Here is a 17,428-nt window from a genome sequence, read left to right on the forward strand (position 1 = left end):
TCTGTTTTTCATAACAAGGATGTGGGGAGTGACGAAGGGCTAATACCTGCTACAGTGAGAGATAACAGTACAGGTAAGGCTCCCTGCTGCTCTGGATATTTCTGACACTATCTAAACAAGCTGAATGGGTTTTATTGCAAGATTTAGTTTGGCGGGTCACCAAGATGCTTACCTGGCTCAGATACAGGTGTGCACATTCTCAGGTTTATTTTTATAGTTTCTACCACAGGGTGCAGCGATAAGAAATGATGCCCAGGTGTGTTTAATCCAGGTGTGTGAAATCGGAGTGTTTGATCCAGATGTTCTGTGTCCTACGGCTCCTCTTTCCAACGTATATCCCACGCATGTTACACGTTCACGTCTTCAGCCACACAATAAGACCCCCTCCTCCCCCCTTCCTTCCGTTTCCCACGGAAGCCCCTCCCTGTTAGCCGTTAGCTCGGTAGCCGGACAGCAGCTGGAGAAGCCGGGAAACGGAGCAGAGAATCCAGAAGAACCGGAGGACATGATACCGGCCAAGGACGACAGAGGACCGCGGTGATCGGACAGCGAGCCTCCTGCCGCATTAACCCACTTCCTGGTGCGTTAAAGCGGCAGAAAGCGTCCGAGGAGCGCAGGAAAAACTGGGAACCCCCTGCGAGTATCCCGGTGTTCCAGATCAACTGGCGTTTAGATCAACTGGCGTTGGTCGAACAGATGTGTGGCAGTCTTGCGTTTCAGGAGCTCCTACCGACAAACCAGCAAAAAAAACGCCAAATGTGTCATCTGTGACACTTGTGAGGTTATCTCAAACACACTCCGTCAGTCTTGATGCTGTTGAACAACAAAATGTTTAAAAATGTGGCGAGTTTACCTGGTGATATCCTCATGCGCGACGCGATCGCGAAAACAGCAAACAAGTAACACCACGCCGTTGTTGTTCACAGGACAGCAAGAGTAAACGATCGGGAGACCCTTGTCGTCGTTATCGTTCCACTCGCACGGTTTATTTCACCGAATTCAGCGTTTTTGCTCCACAACTAAAGCGAGCAGTTTGCTCTGTGCACTAACATGGACTCGAGTCAACCAGCGCCACCTCTGGCCAAGTGCCACAGCCTACAGCCAGATCAACCTGTGACACACATCTGCACCACGTTTGAATTCGTGTCATGCACATTTGTACCTTTCAATTGTGTGTTTGTGCGTCATGCAAACAAACCTTTGAAATGAATGAAATGATATCATGTATTTAATATCAGCCTACATTTGTACAAAATGCCAAATGACATACACATAAGAATCACCATCCTGATATCAATACTTTTGCCCATACGAAAAATGTCGTGAACACACTAATATTTCACCAGTGTTGTAACATCACATGTCGTTAGCGTAGTCTGTCTGTGTCTTCCCTCTGCAAACAAACATGTTAGAGTTGGTTGTGATATACAGTCTGCATAAGTGTGGTCAATCTAATAAACATTTGTAAGGAGATGGCAGTTACTGTGAATGTACAGCAGGTGATTAGTAATAAACAGCCAGACAATGACTCTGACAATCTCATTCAATCTTGCAGATTGCACCTTCTGTGGAAAGTGGTACCACACAGTGTGTGTGGACTTCCCCTGTGCAGAAGGCGACTACAAATGTTGTGGGTGCTAAATAAACAGAAAAAAGTGATCCCTGTTGTCTTTGCTTACTGATTGTTTTCAGTGTTGACAATCCACATTGCTGGCATTGCATCTTTCAACATGTTTGTGGGCAGATTTGGATGTACCAGGGGTAAGTGCAGCCACTCAGCCTCTACTCACTGTGATCATAGCAGCAGGTGCAGATGTGTCACAAGTTAATCTAGTAGTGGGCTATGGTCATGTGTTAGTGGTGGGAACAGTCATATCCACTCACTCTCACTGGCTGTTTATTACTAATCACTGTGTAACTGCTGTGGATTCACAGTAACTGCCGTCTCCTTACAAATCTTCATTAGATTAACCACACTTATACAGACTGTATATAACTCCAGCCATGTTGATGAATTGCCTATATTGGCTGGAAATATTCATTTTCAGGGAAAAGACACAGACAGACTATGCTAGCGACATGTGATGTTACAACACTAATGAAATATTGATGTGTCATATTTGTCCAAGGCGTATTTCATTGTTATGGAAAAAGAGAATATTAAAATCATGATGACCAATTGGAGTGGTGATTTCTATGACTTTGTGTATATAATTTGGAATTTTGTACAAATGTAGGCCAATAAGGAATATATGATATCATTTCATTCTTTTCAAAGGTTTATTTGCATGACGCACAAACACACAATTGAAAGGTACAAATGTGCATGACACGAATTCAAACGTGGTGCAGATGTGTGTCACAGGTTGATCTGGCTGTAGGCTGTGGCACTTGGCCAGAGGTGGCGCTGGTTGACTCGAGTCCATGTTGGTGCACAGAGCAAACTGCTCGCTTTAGTTGTGAAGCAAAAACGCTGAATTCGGTGAAATAAACCGTGCGAGTGGAACGATAACGACGACAAGGGTCTCCCGATCGTTTACTCTTGCTGTCCTGTGAACAACAACGGCGTGGTGTTACTTGTTTGCTGTTTTCGCGATCGCGTCGCGCATGAGGATATCACCAGGTAAACTCGCCACATTTTTAAACATTTTGTTGTTCAACAGCATCAAGACTGACGGAGTGTGTTTGAGATAACCTCACAAGTGTCACAGATGACACATTTGGTGTTTTTTTGCTGGTTTGTCGGTAGGAGCTCCTGAAACGCAAGACTGCCACACATCTGTTCGACCAACGCCAGTTGATCTAAACGCCAGTTGATCTGGAACACCGGCGCTCCTCCGCCGCTCCATTGGAGCTTCGTACCCGGAGAAAAGGTTCGGAGAAGCGGACAGGGGGTCTCTGAGTGCGTTCGGCTTCAGTTTTAAAGACTTCTGAACAAAGTTTAACAGCAGCTGTTAGTATGTTAATAAGTCAGTTTTCCTGCAATTCCAAAGGAAGCTGCCGTTATCTTTTTAGCACGCTAGCTTCATTTCCCTTTAATTTAGACGGGAGCAGCGGCTAGCGTTAGCATAGTTTGAAACTTAAAGTGCCACAAGCCGTTTTAACTTTTTAAAACAGTTTTTAAACATCTTAAAGTGCTTTAAAGCTATATTTAAACCGTTTCATGTGTTTTAAGGTTTTGTGACGTGATTAGATAGTTTGAAGGAAGTCTGAAAAGTTTTGAAGCGTCCTAGAAGGAAGTAGTGAAGATGTTGGAAATATGCTTGGAACGTGTTTTGGAAAGTCTTGGAAAGTTTTTGAGTTAGCTTTAGCAGATTGAAGCTAATGTTTATAGTTTAAACCACTTTAAAGCCAAGGAGGAAGTGAGTGTTTCACACCTGATGGTTTCATTTCTGTTGTCGGACAGTTTGAATTTTTCTGTGCTGGAGGTGAAATCACCCTGTTCTGGTGTCTGAGGATTTCAGCGGTTTTTAGAGGGTTGTTAGAGAGTATAAAATGGGTTATGAGGTTTCAGGCTGTGGCTTTAGCAGAGTAAACATATCCTGCTCAATTTGTTCAGAGGTTTAGAAGTGACTGTGGGAGATGTCGAGGTTTGAAGAGTTTGTTTCAGATCATCTATTTGTTATGAACCTGCTGATATTTCTGTCTCTCCATAGACGGCCATGCTATCAGTGCCCGCTAATCCACGCTGTTAAACACAAAGACTGAGATCCAGGATGGGGTTCGGTCGGGATCTAAGGAATTCCCACGAGGGATTATTGAAGCTGCAGGACTGGGAGTTAAAGGTCTGATATAGCCTCAAATACTCAAAGAGCTCAACATGTTTCCACCTGCGGAGATCACTATCAGAGGGGTGCAGTTCACAGTCTGACCTGTGGTGGGCACTGTTTATACAGACTGTAATTAAAGATGGATACAGTTCCTCTCATGTCCAGCAGGGGCAGCAGTGAGTCAGTCCCCACATACCTCCATTTAAAACTTTGCAGCAGAAATAAACATGTTTACAGACTAATACACAAAATTTGGGGTCTCTATTAGGGATGGGTATGGATAAGATTTTCACGATTCCGATTCCATTTTCGATTCTGTTTAACGATTCGATTCTTTATCGATTCTCTTATCGATTCTTATTTTTAAAAAAGGAGAACACTAAGGTCGATTAGCTTAGAACTTTGTTTTATATCTTCTCTTTGAACAAGATAGAAATTTAGGAGTAACATGGCCTTACAAACCCAACAGTGAGATCTTAAGAGATCCACAGCCTACGGCTCTTCAATGGGGTGTCAAAGGGGCCCCAGGAAAAAAAAATTGTAAATGTAAAATAATAAAATAAATATTCTTCTGTAGCAATAACAAACTATAACATAAATTATTCTGTAGCAATTACACAAGAATATCCAGTAATGTCCCTGCCTACAATTAAACACATTCACTTACCGAAAATCGGGGGCATCTGCTGTAGCAAATGGGTGCAAGCCTTTTACCACAAACTTAGTCACTGCTCGGTGACATTCGTCTATCCTGGCCTGAAAGGAGACGCTACCGGTAGACTGCAGCGAGAGCTGCCAGCATCTGAGCCAGACTCTGTCTCTCTCATCATGGTCACCTAAATGCACAGTAATGGCAGGTCTTGTAATAAGGCAGATTGCGCTAACATAATATGCACTGTTAGTTGATTATTTACCTGCCGCATTAACGGGAGAGGACGTGCAAACGTTACCGCTGCTGCTGGGTTGAGGTTCACGAGTCCGGAGCGGAATTAAAAACACGACATTCATTTAAGGTCATCGCGTGTTTTGTGAGCAAATGCTTTTGCATATTCGTAGTGTTTCCTCCCTTAAATGAAATATCTACTTTGCAAGTATTGCAAGTTGCCCTGTTGTCATCCGTTCTCGTAAAGTATAACCAAACTTTTGAGCGGCTTACGCGCCGTGTTTCCTGCGAGGTAAATGACGCTCCGCAACGTGATGACGTCATTTGGGGCGACTGGAATCGATAAGGGAATCGTTTGCAAAAATGGCAAACAATTCCAAGGAATTGAAACAGTGGGAACCGGTTCTCAACAAGAACCGGTTTTCGATACCCATCCCTAGTCTCTATAGATAATTTCCTGGTTTATTACACCCGTACAAGGGCAAATGTTTATATAACACTTTTTTTAAAGTTTGTATAGTAAAGTTTGTTGGAGCCTTTAGGAGCATTTTTAATTATGTTAATTTATATGGCTGCTGTGAGGTTACTGTACTAACAGGGCTGAGAAGGGTGATCTTCAGTTTTGAGAGTGAAATTTGAAGATTTTGATTTAATATTACACAGCATTAAGTAAATCTGCCCTCTCGGACAAATATGGTCACTTCCTTAATCAAATAAATAACATAGCACCTTCCAAAATGCTAACGTTGAGACTCCAAAAATCAGTGTGTCACAGTGGCCAGGTCCATCTTTTATCTACATTCTGTGTCAAACACCTGTCTTTTGTGTGATGTCATTATTCTGCGCCTCCTCCTCTCCACTCGTCACTTCTTGTCTGGTTCACTCTTGCTGCCTGCCTTCTAGCTGCTGGAGACGGTGAAGCGCTTCATGACGCTGCGGGTGAAAAGTGATAAAGAGTATGCCTCTCTGCTGCTCAGCATGACGCAGCAGATGGAGAAACAAGAAACTGCCGACTATGTCAGCACCGTGAGTAAGGTGAGTGGCTCAGTTGTTGGTTTAATGGGAGGGGCAAAGCATGTGGACCAGTCTAAGTAAGTGTGTGTGTGTGTGTGTGTGTGTGTGTGTGTGTGTGTGTGTGTGTGTGTGTGTGTGTGTGTGTGTGTGTGTGTGTGTGTGTGTGTGTGTGTGTGTGTGTGTGTCCCAGTCGTGGTCGCAGGTGATTCGTCAGACGGAGGCGTTGGGTCGGATAATGAGAAGTCACGCCGACGATTTGAACTCGGGGCCACTGCACCGTCTCGCCACGCTGATCCGGGACAAGCAGCAGGTGAAGAAGAGCTACCAAAGTCTTCATCAGCAGCTGGAGAGCCACATCCACAAGGTGTGCAGGGGGAGGGGCAGCAGACTGAGTCAGAGCCTTAGCTAAAAGTTAGTTTCCTGTTGGTGCATAATATAAGCACGCCAGGGCTTTTACAAGCATGTTGGACTGAGTGAGCTCACCTGAGCACGTCTCTTAGGTTTCATCAGCTTTTAAATAATTTCAATTAATTAAAAACTAATCATTATGATGTCATCCACCATTTAAATTTATAGGCATGTGGTTAAGATTTCATTCGTTACTTCTCGGTATGGTTATGGTTGCTAGGTAACCAGGACTGACCTGGATAAGCTGAAGGTGACGTATCGTCAGTTGAGCCGTGATGCCAGCAACGCCAAAGAGAAATACAGAGAGGCTGTAGCCAAAGGTGAGTCCCTGAAACCCTCTTTGTTACACTGTCCTTTGTTACACTGTCCTTTTGACTCCTCCCTAACCGTCTCTCACTTCCAATTAAAGGCCGTGAGGTGGAGCGTGCCCGCGACCGTTATGACAAGGCTATGGGGAAGCTCCACAACCTTCACAACCAGTATGTGCTCGCGGTGTGCAGCGCCCGGACGCAGCAGGATGAACACCGCTGCCATGCCGCACCCGCCCTGCTGGACGCTCTGCAGAGGATGCAGGAAGACATGACACTTGCCCTGTGAGTCACATGACCACTGTCATACCATCTCATACCTATCTATTACTGCAGTAAAAATATTCTGGAAAAGTACTGTCAGCTACTTTTTGTGTGTGTATTGGTGCAGGAAAAGTATTCTTGAGGAGTACTGTGAGATCAGCAGTCTTCTCTCTGAGGAGATCGTGAAGGTCCATCAGGAGATTGCGGCAGCAGTTGAGCAGATCGATCCTCTTGCCGAGTATCAGCACTTCATCGACGCCTACAGGTCAGCTCACACCTGTTGGACAGGACACCTCTTTGTCCGGGTTGCACTGGTAACCACCTGCCTACCTCTCTTAGGTCTCCGGAGACGCCAGAGGCGACTGTGGAGTTTGACGCATCTCTTTCGGAGGAGATGGACAACCTGCCGGCCAATGAGATTTTGTGGAACACGCTGACAGTTGAAAGCTTGAGAGCCAAGTGCGTTTTTTCAAACTTTCATTTCAGTGTTTGCCGTAACCCACCAAACTAAAAGCTTGTAGTACCTGTTAGTATCTGATTTTGGTGAGCGCAGAGCTCTGTGATTTCTGCCTGGGGTCCTGAGCACCACTCTGCCTGCTTTGGCCTGTTTGGCTTTAGGGTCTGTGTGATGGGGGGTGGTGTACTTAGTGGAGTTACACCACTGTCTTTGTGTGTATGTGGGTGTGGCTACTAACCCTTGTTTTAATTGCCTTTAGGTTGTCGTCGGCAACAGAGGAGCTGCAGCTGACTCAGCAGAATCTGCAGGGCAAGGAGGCGCTGGCTGACGACCTGGACAACAAAATCCAGACGAGTCAGCAGAGTGCGGAGAAGAAGAGCGAGTGAGTGCGAGGAGGTGGAGTCGGAGCTTTCTCTTTCTTTCTCCCTCTCTCTCTCTCTCTGTCTCTGACTGTCTGTGTCTCTCGCCCTCAGCTGCGTCCTGCTGCTCAGTCAGAAACTCTCTCTCCTCGAGCTTCGGCACGCTGTCCAATCACTGCGCAGCTCAGAGGCGAGCCTTGCCTCCCAGAAGGCCTTGCTCGACGCCAAGATGGCAGATGCTGCTGCTTCCCCTCCCCCGCCACCACCACCCCCCGCACTGCCATACGAGGACGATACTCGCTCTGTCGGATCAACTGTAAATATTCAATTATTAGTTTTCATTTATCGATTAGAACTGACAGGAAGAGATTCATTTTCACAAGCGTTTTTTCCACATTTAACATTTGAATGTAGCGCTCTGGATTAAAAGTGTGTGTGTGTGTGTGTGTGTGTGTGTGTGTGTGTGTGTGTAGGACAAAGTGAAGGACCGTGGATCTCGGTTCGACACTCTTCGTCACTCTCTGGCTGGGATGATTCGATCTCCCAAAGCAATGCTGGGCTCCTCTACCTCGGTAAGACTTTTCAACACTGAACCCGTTTATATCTCAACAGAATCAGAGGTGAAGGAAGCCTCCAGAGGACGGAGGAGTCTTGATTAGCCTGTGGGAGTCCAGATAGATCTGATAGGAAGCAGCTAATCAGAGAGTGACTCTGGCATTAGCCAAAGCTGTAACTGAGGTGTGGAAGGAGTTTGTCCAACTTGCTTACCTGTGCTTTGTGGACTCATTCAGCTACATCTCTTGGGCAGTCCTCTAGAGGGTGCTTTGGAAGTAAGAGCCTTCTAGCTCGTAGTTGCGTGCATTCAGCCCCTGTACGGCCTCAATGAGGGCTTGGTGGTGGTGGTGCTGCACTTCACTGGGGCTGCCCTTTGTTACTGATGCTGTTCAAAACTTTTACGGATAGAGACAGGGTAACAAAGGGAGTGCTCGTGGATTTCAGGGACTTGGCTTTGGCACCGCCTCTTTGAATTTCTCATTGGCATTTCTGGCATCACGGGTCAACTGATTCACATCACCTTCAGCTTCTCCAGAGAATGAGAATGAGCAGCTCCATGTGTGAGGCCATGTTCTCACTCTAGGTATTGGAGGCTTAGGGTCCTTGGTTGGAGGAGTTTCGGTATCTCAGAGAGAGCAGAGTGGAAGAGTGACTGATGGAGCGGTTGCTGTAGGGATGTGGATGCTGTGCTGATCCTTACTAAGGTGTTTAATCTCCAACTGGGAGAAGATCCAGGACACCTAAGAGATCGTTAGTCTCATCTGGTTTGGAAACGCCTCGGTTTCCCCCAAATAGAGCTGGAGGAGGTGGGGGGAGAGGGCGGTCTGAATCAGAGGTGGAAGGATCAGATTATATTGGAGATTTTTCTTCTTCTGCATCTCTGCAGCAGTTCTTTGATGTGATCCCCACATCGGAACGCCCTCTAGCAGAGCAAGAGTGGTACCACGGCGCCATCCCCCGCATTGAGGCTCAGGAGTTACTACGGCAACAGGGAGAATTCCTCGTTAGGGAGAGCCATGGCAAACCGGGCGAGTATGTCCTGTCTGTCTTTTCTGACGATCAGAGACGTCACTTCATCATCCAGTATGCTGATGTACGTGCGATTACACACACACACTTCATCATCCAATATATCGACATATATTCACACACAGTAACCCGGTGTGTGTGTGTGTCTCTCTCATATGTTAAGCTAATGTCTCTCACCCTCTCTGGTAGAATCAGTACCGTTTTGAGGGGACGGGCTTCACCACCATCCCTCAGCTCATTGAGCATCACTTCACCACCAAGCAAGTCATTACCAAGAAGTCTGGAGTCGTGCTGCAAAACCCCGTTGTAAAGGTAGCCCCTCCTACACCCACATACAGTTGTGCATTGAGGTTAGTTATCATGATGGTATTTGGTGCTCACTGGCTGTTTTTTCTCTGCAGGACAAGAAGTGGATCCTGAACCATGAGGATGTGGTGCTGGGGGACCTGCTGGGAAAGGTGAGGCATCTACCTGTCCTTATACTCATCTTTCACTCACCGCCTTCATTTCCCGTCGTTCGTTGCTGTCTTTATTACAGGGTAACTTTGGCGAGGTGTACAAAGGGACTCTGCAGCGAGACAAAACACCGGTCGCCGTGAAAACGTGTAAAGAGGATTTGCTTCCAGAGCTGAAGATCCGCTTTCTGTCTGAGGCCAGGTGAGCCCTTCATGCAAGCACCATCAACATCATCATCATCATCAACAAATCAGTCAGTAGCAAATCAATCAAACAGTTTTTACACCACATATCGGGAAACAGCCCAAATGTCTGTCTGTGTACTCCCTGTCAAACTTGGGTTGTTATGTCAGCATCTAATCGGGCGATGTCAGACGTCCTTTTCTCCCTTTCCTGCTGGAATGTCGGTATTCCCAGAGCAGTAATCCCTCCATAGTCTCCTCCCATCTCAACAGGTCCAGAGTTTTCCGCCTTCAGGTAGAAACCTTGAAGGTGGAAAACAGGAAACCCTCTTCTATACCCGCTGAGTCCGAGCTGAATGTTAAGGGCACGGTTTTGACTTTGGAAGCCAAACCTGAACCCTGAATCATTATCCACGGTGCCAGAAGAGAAGAAGAGAAAATTATAAAGCAAGTTCAGAAAGTTCAACCCATCTATCAGCCTCAGGAACAGAAAGATGTGAGTTTAAAAACCCGGAAAAAGGCTCATCACACCAAGGTCGACTTGCGCTCCTCCAGTCAGATCCTCCTGGATTTGGTATTTACAGTAACAGTCAGTAGGTGGAGCTCTCAGCTCTGATGTCCAAGAAGTGATGGTCATTAGGGTTGTCTCAAACTGTAGATGGGACAGTCAGAGAAAGGCCAAAACTACATCGCATCTCTTCTCCATAAGGGAGGCTGAGCAGGGTGATACCTGATCACAGCTTTGGTCCTTGTGTTAAAGAAAGGATCTGTCATGCAGTTCTGCTGCTCCACTGGTTCTGTCTCAGAACTCTACATGACATTAAAGACATGGATCAAAAAGGAGCTCCCCCTAGCATTCACCCCTCACTCTCTGTTTAAGTTTGCCAGGACTCTGCTAAGGCTTCACCGCCTTCTAATCCTCCTCAGCGCTCAGCTCATCTTCAGCCAAGCGTATTACACGTGGCCTTAGATCAGCTTATACAATGCAATCAGTGACCTTTGGCCTTCGGGGAGTGAGGTGGATTGAGGTGCTTATGACCTTCCATACCTCCAACACTTTTTTTTTAGAGCAGGCTGATGACCCCGTGACACCTACAGGTTTCTCTGGATTTCACCCAAAGACTCTGAGAGGATCGGGCACTTTGACCTGTTACCTGACCTTAGTCAGTGACCCCGAGTCTTACAGAGACAACCCGCCTGAGGAAAACTCTGAACCAGAGGCACTGTGAGTATCCCACACCTGCCCAGAGTCCCGCCTCCTCCAGGAGTTTGTTCCAGAAAGAGAAGCGTGGGATAGTTACCTCTAACCAAAGAAAGAGGTGATGATCACATTCAGAAATTAATTAAACAGAGTGAGAAATATAAAAAATGGCCTCTCTGGTTGGCTTAACACTTACTCTGCTCTCTGATTGGCTGAACGCTCACTCTGCTCCTCTCTGATTGGCTGCAGAATCCTGAAGCAGTATGACCACCCGAACATTGTGAAGCTGATTGGCGTTTGTACCCAGCGACAGCCGATCTACATTGTCATGGAGCTCGTTCCTGGTGGGTGAAGCTTAAATTGAGTGAACTTGTATTGTTATTGGTCAGTTTCTAACAGGTGTGTCTTATGAGTCCAGGTGGAGACTTTCTGTCATTCCTGAGAAAGAAGAAGGATGAGCTGAAGACCAAACAGCTGCTTCGCTTTGCAGTTGATGCTGCGGCTGGGATGGCGTACCTGGAGAGCAAAAACTGCATCCATAGGTAACCACGGTTACGGCGGGGTTATAAAACCCGTCAAAACTTTGCAGAGACTTGTTCTTGCCATCAAACTCGGAGTGAGTTCAAAGTTTAAGTATTTTCTGAGTTTAACCATCGTGTATGCGTGTGTGTGTGTATGTGTGTGTGTCTGTGTGTATCTCAGGGACCTGGCAGCGAGGAACTGTCTTGTCGGGGATAACAGCGTGCTGAAGATCAGTGACTTTGGGATGAGTCGTCAGGAGGATGACGGCATTTATTCTTCTTCTGGACTCAAACAGATCCCCATAAAATGGACTGCACCTGAGGCGCTCAACTATGGTAACACACACACACACACACACCTGTACCTGAGATGCCTGTTGATTTTTAAAGAAGCTGTTGAGTCTGTGACAGAAGTTAATAAAAACAGAGCAGAGAGTGGCTGCTGATTGTGTGCTGTGCTGTGATTGGGCGCTGCAGGTCGTTACAGCTCAGAGAGCGATGTGTGGAGTTACGGTATCCTCCTGTGGGAAACCTTCAGTCTGGGGGTATGTCCTTACCCGGGGATGACCAATCAGCAGGCTCGAGAACAGGTGGAGAAAGGTAAACACTCAGATAATCAATCAGCTGCATCACAAAATCAGTGATATCATCAAGTGGTGACCATGTGTTCCTGGTTGCTAGGTTACAGGATGGCTTGCCCTCAACGTTGCCCTGACGATGTGTACAAAGTGATGCAGCGCTGCTGGCAGTACAGCCCCGAGGACCGGCCCAAGTTCTCCGAGCTGCAGCGGGACCTTGCTGCTATTAAGAAGAAGTGATGAGGTTGATGAGGCCAGTCTGAGGACACTCCCTTAAAGTGTAAGATCGCCAATCGCAGACTCCGAGATCAGAACACGAAACACTGCATTACAGGAAGGACGCCAGCCTCGAGTCAAGAAACTGAATGAGTAATTGATCGATTGATCTACACTAAATGATAAACAAACAGAGTAAACAAACACTGAATCAATAACAACACTACAAACAAACAGAAGCTGCTAAAATGTTTGTGCAAGCTTTTTTTCTTTTTTTTCTTTTTTAAACTCAAATATTTCTATTTTTTAGTTGAAACGATGTGAAGCCCCCTTCTGTTATAACGGCCACACATCCTTCCCTTTGACCATCAGCTCTGAACACTAAAACTGTTTTATTTAATTTAATTTTTTTATTTCTGCCATTAATCTGAAGAAGCTTTTAGTTGGGAAAATCTTAAAATCTGAAAGATCTAAAAGACAGAAACCGCGTGCGGTAACTGAGCCCACATGTCATTGATATCAGTTTAAACTTAATTGAAGACACTAACTTGAACAAAACAAAAATGCATTCCAACAAAAACTAAAAACACTAAAAAATAAAAATGTTTACGTCCTTTTTTAGGGGGCGGGGTTTCTCTGCACATCACTGCTGATTGGTTAATAGCACATGATGCACAGTTTCATCACACAGACCACGTCCACAAGCGGTTTTTTTTTTTTTTCCCCCCCCAGAAAGTTTCTTTGACCAAACAGCTTGGATTTTTATCACCAGCACTTTGTATATTTTCAGGTTGCTATGTGTTCAGAGTAAAAGAACTTTGAGTAGTGTTTGGTAAGCATCACTTCTTGGACATCAGAGCTGAGAGCTCCACCTACTGACTGTTACTGTAAATACAAGTTTTTCTGAGTTCCGACACTAATCGTCTTTTTAAAATATTATTGTTGTACCTTTATTATGAAAATAAACTGTATGAAAATAAGCCAGTGTTTGATGCCCATTCAAAATGCTGGAACAGCACAAATGCAGTCCAGAGGTGTAGTTCAGCATTTACAGCTACACCACTGAGTTGCTTTTCACCTATCAGCCAAAGAGGCCATGCCTCTATGCAGACTTTAAGCAGGTGAGTTAAGGAGTAAATTGGCTATAACGAACTGAGCCCTAGGTGATGCCCGATAGTCATAACTGTGGTGATGTGTTGCTCAAGAACAACATCTGCTGGATTTTAAAGACATTGCAGGTAACCTGGATGAAGAAGGTGGAGAGGGTCTGAACTAGGTTCGTTCTGGGCCCTGTTTCAGGAAGCCGGTTTAGTGGAAAAACTGAGTAAGTATACCCTGAGTTAACGAAAACTCTGGGTTTTCGGTTTCACAAAGCGAGTTCAGCTGCAGCCTGAGTGAGTCACTATGACGACACACGCCGTGAAGCTAACCTGCCCCCTAGCAGGTTTACCACAACTAACCCTGACTGTCTCCGCCCCTTTGTCGGAAACCTGACAGTAGGAAGTCTCAGACATGGCGTGTCCCTTCCTTGAAGAGCCGGTAGATATCGAAGCCCAAATTCTCCGCAGAGCTCTCCGCCGGGAGAGAGTGATTCGAGCGCGTCTGGACATCTTATCATTACCTGATGATTTCCTGTGCGAACGTTACCGTTTCTCAGCACAATCTATAAGTTATTTGGATAACATCCTCAGGCCATATATTACGCATGTGACACATCGCGGACATGCTCTCAGTTCTGTACATATTATTTGTATTGCACTTCGGTTTTTTGCAAACGGGAGCTTTCTGTATAATATTGGTGACGCTGAGCACGTTTCCAAGGCTACCGTCTGTCGGGCAGTCAGGAATGTTACAGTTGCACTGAAACGTCTCCTGTACTCGTCTGTGGTGTTCCCCGGTCACAGACCCACAAGATTCATCAAAGAGGGATGCCACAAAATTGCAGGTATCAGGATGAACAAAACTTAATTTATGATGTGGTGATACTTGAACTACTACTTAAATTTTACATTTATTTTCACGGTTCCCAGGCGTGATTGGCTGTATAGATGGTACTCACATTCCAATTATTGCTCCTTCAGTAAATGAAGGAGACTATGTGAACAGGAAGTCTTTCCACAGCATTAATGTACAGGTACATAGTTCCCTGTAGCATTTCAAACTAACAAATTATTTCATCATAGTAATGGATGCTAATTTGTGTTCTCTGCACTGTGAAGATCATATATGATGCTGCCAACATTATCACAAATGTGGAAGCCAAGTGGCCAGGCTCTGTCCATGACTCACAAATATTCCGTGAATGTACACTGAGCACAAAATTTGGACATGGTGAGTTGAAAATACTTTAAAATATATAAAGACCAATTGCTTCAGGGACATTTGAACTGAAGTGTATCCTTCTGTCTTAGGAGAGTTCACTGGCTACTTGCTTGGTGATAGGGGGTATCCATGTTTACCCTATTTGCTTGCCCCTTACCCTGACCCTGAACCGGGCCCACAGCAGCGATATAATCTGGCTAATTGCAGGACAAGAGCCAGAGTTGAAATGACTATCGGAATGCTTAAGGCCCGGTTCCAGTGCCTGCAAAGACTCAGGGTCACCCCAGAAAGGGCATGTGACATTATTGTGGCATGTGTGATTCTTCACAACATTGCCACAATTAGAGGAGAACACTGTCCTTCTGAACCAAACATCAGCAGTGATCCAAACCATGAACATCCTGACCCTCCCACGGACATACAAGATGGAAGAGCAGTCAGAGACACCATATGTCACAATCATTTCCTTTGACCCATCACCTCAACATGTTGAAAGAAGAATAAACAGATTTTTTGTTCAACTGGCTTTATTGGTCGCCTGTGTTTCCTGTACACAAAGTATTAAAAGATGTAAACCTCATAAAGTGTCTCTGTTGCTTCCTCCTCTGTAACAGCTGTCAATGTTTCTTCATTATTTTCCTGTAGTAAAGAAATAGACAACATTGCTGTTCTACTGTAAACTCATATAATCTGTGGAGTATTACTCACAACTGCATGTTGGTCTGGCTCAACAGGAGGCTGCACCAGATGCAGTACACCATCACCATCAACTGATAGAATATGAGGTTTATACAGGTCACTTATAACTTACAAGGGACCAAATGGCAATTAACAAACATACCAAGCACCTTACACTTCATTGTCATTATGCTCTCAAAGACAACCAAGGCTGAGGGAAGGCAAAATCAGTAGGAAAATAACTTCACTACAAAATAATCCATTATGGTAAAGAGTTTATCAAATGAATGAGCAGCACTGCGAAGGTGACTGTGAAGAAAGGATGTATGCACATCATGTATTATTTTGAATTTACCCCTTATGTAGGCACTTGTGTCTTGCGGGGTTATTGACTCAGAGGATGTCCCCGCAGAGATGCCTTCGGCCACAGGGCGCCCACTGTTTTGGCTGAGGGCCAACTGCTCAGCCTCTGTGAGTGGTGGTGGAGGAGGACCCCCACCTGTTTTTCGGGCCTCCGCTTTTTTTCTGTTGGCTATAACGGGTCACATTTGAGCATACAGAGTAAGCAAATATGTACTTGTAATGTGCTCAGATAATTTCAATAAGTGCTTACAGACAGAAAATTAATGTAACCTCTAACTGCAATTGATTTACATGGGACAAACAGACCAAGCACTATGGCTCATAATACAATTACACCTTACCTGTTTGGACTATATTTTTATATTTCATTTTTACTTGCTGCCAGGAACGTTTGGGGCCTGTTGGGTTGCACCTGCGCTCACATCACGTCACAAAATAAAATGTATAAAATAACAAATAAAATAACATATGATAAAATAACGTGTAAAATGGGTGGAAATCCCTCGATCAATGTTTAAATTAACACTCACGCATTGACTCTGTCGGCTATGTTTTGCCATGCATGCTCACTTTCTTTTGCAGCTGTCGCTGTGTTACTTTTTTCCGCGGAATTTGCATGTTATCGGCATATGCTGCCATCAGCATTTCGGCCTCAAGCGCTGTGAAATACATTGACCGCGCCTTCTTTCCCTCCGTCTCCATGGTGACTCGCTTAATCTGTGCTCCGCTTATCAGGGCTTTATGTATCCTCGTCCGCGCGCTTCACTTGGGGTTAAAGCAACTCCGCCTTGATTGAACTAATTGTTATCAGCCTTTCTGAAACGGAATATTCCGAGTTGGACAGTTCGGGGTTACTCAACCCTGAGTATCGTTTTTCACTCTGAGTTTTCCAAACCGGCTTCCTGAAACAGGGCCCTGGACATCAAATCAGTGGTGAATGGTTCTTGTTTACATAACTAGGATAAAGCGCTAACTGAATGAGAGAAGTGTATTTATTTAAATTAAGTTGATTATAAAAAAGATGATGCAAATGCAGAATTTATGAGGAAGTATAAGTGGAGAAAACACATTTATGTGCAAATAAAATAATGTTAATACATTTGAAAAAAGCAACTGCTCAGTTCTCGTCTGAGTTAAAAGTGGAAACGGGACCTTATTTAGCATTTTGGTTTCAAAATTTTTACAGACTTGAAAAAAATTGTTTAGTGGATTGTACACTAGATCATAATTGAGCCAAAAATGTAAACTGTCAAATAGCACCAGAGATGGCCTCCTGTCACCATGAATACACATGAGTCTAAATTTTTTCTTCCCATAAACATAGTTTGGCATCTCACTGCCGTACAACAACACAGCACCTGTATTGGTCACGTGGAAATCTTATCAAATGGTGATAAAAATGTCTAAAGGACAAAAAACAGAATGCAGCGCTTCTTAAGAAGATGAGCTAAATGCAGCAGATTCTTCAGTTAATTAGGTGATTTAGTGCACAGAGCGGTAAAATAATAGTTTTAATTCCACTTGATAGTTTTATCAACTGGAATTAACACACAACAGGCAGTCTCTGGACAACCACAGTCATGGATAAAAAGTAGACATTTTAAATATAAAATGGTAAAATAAAATATGAAGAATGCAGACTGAATACAACACAGTTGTGTGTGTGAAGAAAAGCTTGGTATGAATGTGCAACAGCTGTCAGACGCTGTTGTGTCAATAAAGTCCAGCCTGACTGAGGCAGGAAAGCCGAGGAACTCCATCTCTGGCCCACTTACTGGAGACCATCTGACTGACCAGGTCACATGATGCTGGGGGGGGGGGTTCTGATTCACTCTGAGATTCTTTATGTTTGCTCATTTAAAAT

At 44.8% G+C, this 17,428-nt stretch overlaps 1 protein-coding gene and 1 long non-coding RNA gene across 5 annotated transcripts; both read left to right on the forward strand.

Annotated features, from left to right (window-relative positions):
* Window positions 1-549: 549 nt before the first annotated feature.
* fer (fer (fps/fes related) tyrosine kinase) lies at window positions 550-13,181 on the forward strand. Of its 4 annotated transcripts, none has more exons than XM_080303722.1 (21): window positions 550-645; window positions 2,827-2,873; window positions 3,657-3,785; window positions 5,557-5,688; window positions 5,858-6,031; window positions 6,296-6,395; window positions 6,485-6,668; window positions 6,748-6,912; window positions 6,987-7,106; window positions 7,364-7,486; window positions 7,578-7,779; window positions 7,937-8,035; window positions 8,905-9,111; window positions 9,237-9,359; window positions 9,449-9,505; window positions 9,586-9,704; window positions 11,136-11,230; window positions 11,305-11,428; window positions 11,589-11,743; window positions 11,885-12,007; window positions 12,089-13,181. In XM_080303722.1, the coding sequence occupies exons 3-21, from the start codon at window positions 3,717-3,719 to the stop codon at window positions 12,223-12,225; spliced, it is 2,508 nt and encodes an 835-aa protein (XP_080159848.1). In that variant the 5' UTR covers window positions 550-645; window positions 2,827-2,873; window positions 3,657-3,716; the 3' UTR covers window positions 12,226-13,181. The 4 variants fall into 4 exon arrangements, with proteins under 4 accessions (XP_080159848.1, XP_080159849.1, XP_026030687.1 ...); XM_080303723.1 differs by having other exon boundaries at window positions 8,908-9,111; XM_026174902.2 differs by having other exon boundaries at window positions 6,775-6,912.
* A 954-nt stretch (window positions 13,182-14,135) lies between these two features.
* LOC145429736 (uncharacterized) lies at window positions 14,136-15,107 on the forward strand. The gene is made up of 3 exons (XR_013910025.1): window positions 14,136-14,335; window positions 14,421-14,532; window positions 14,613-15,107. It is a non-coding gene; the product is annotated as an uncharacterized LOC145429736 (long non-coding RNA).
* The last annotated feature ends 2,321 nt before the right edge of the window (window positions 15,108-17,428 follow it).

This window comes from Astatotilapia calliptera, chromosome 7, assembly GCF_964374335.1.
Source record: "Astatotilapia calliptera chromosome 7, fAstCal68.1, whole genome shotgun sequence".
NCBI lineage: Eukaryota > Metazoa > Chordata > Actinopteri > Cichliformes > Cichlidae > Astatotilapia > Astatotilapia calliptera.

Coding starts and splice junctions, on each gene's coding strand:
- fer (XM_080303722.1), top strand. CDS start 3,717: ATGGGGTTCGGTCGGGATCTAAGGAATTCCCACGAGGGATTATTGAAG. Junction 6,032..6,295: donor TGGAGAGCCACATCCACAAG/GTGTGCAGGGGG, acceptor TATGGTTGCTAG/GTAACCAGGACTGACCTGGA. Junction 6,669..6,747: donor GAAGACATGACACTTGCCCT/GTGAGTCACATG, acceptor AAGTACTGTCAG/CTACTTTTTGTGTGTGTATT.